Here is an 800-nt window from a genome sequence, read left to right on the forward strand (position 1 = left end):
TATGTTTTAAGCATGACTACTTGAATAATTCGGTCATATCAAGTAGGGATTTGTTGTGTTTAGAGTATAGGTGTAGAGTGTACACCTAGTTAGGCTGAGCTAGGAGATAGCTACAAGTTCGCTGTTACTGCACCTGGCCAGCAAACGCTTGCCTGGCCACACGAGACTGAAAGCACCGATCATCGTCGTTTATCCCACCCTATGGCCAATCCATAAATCGAAACAGCCTAAGGTTTTGTTGGGAGGTTCACTGCTGACGCTGTTTGTACCTGTTTCTCAGCGCTTCAATGCTGGCGACGTGAACACCCTAAGCCGGTGCACTGCGGGGGATCCATCGGAACGGTCGGTGCTGTCGTGGAATCACTCAGGAGTCCCAAGAGCGTTTTGCGAGAACACCAGTGAATTTTCAGTAAAGATGCTGCTTATGTGTAAAGAAAAATAGCCATTTCTCTCCTTGAAAGCCGAGTTTCCTGCGGCTCACCTCGCGGCGCCGAGCAAGAGTCCTGCAGCGACCTGTGTCGCCTCGGGCTTCCAAGCTACTTAATATGTGGGGCTAGCTTGTACTCGAACCATATTTTATGTGTTTTCCGAATAGCTTTAGCCATCATAGGGGACCACCCGCGGTCATTGCTGCCTGGTTGGTATCGTTGAACATCTGCTCCCAGATTTGAAGAAGGAGTCCCCTGATTCATGCTTCATGGTGACAGTTTCGCAACTTCGGGACACCCCCGCTGTGTCCTACCATTCTGATATGCATGGGATATCTTCCAGCTCGAAGAGGGAAGGAGCCATACGCTATG

At 49.8% G+C, this 800-nt stretch overlaps 1 protein-coding gene across 1 annotated transcript in view; it reads left to right on the forward strand.

The window, feature by feature from the left end:
- Positions 1–751: 751 nt before the first annotated feature.
- EMH_0019490 (uncharacterized protein) overlaps positions 752–800 on the forward strand; it is a gene marked incomplete at both ends in the record, with an annotated part of 1,486 nt that continues 1,437 nt past the window's right edge. Inside the window, one exon of the mRNA XM_013501369.1 lies at positions 752–797. Within this exon, the coding sequence (XP_013356823.1) occupies positions 752–797 (46 nt within the window). The remainder of the gene's footprint in view (positions 798–800) is intronic.

The sequence above is a fragment of the Eimeria mitis genome, genomic scaffold (genome assembly GCF_000499745.2).
Source record: "Eimeria mitis Houghton genomic scaffold, Emh_scaff678, whole genome shotgun sequence".
In the NCBI taxonomy this organism is placed as follows: domain Eukaryota; phylum Apicomplexa; class Conoidasida; order Eucoccidiorida; family Eimeriidae; genus Eimeria; species Eimeria mitis.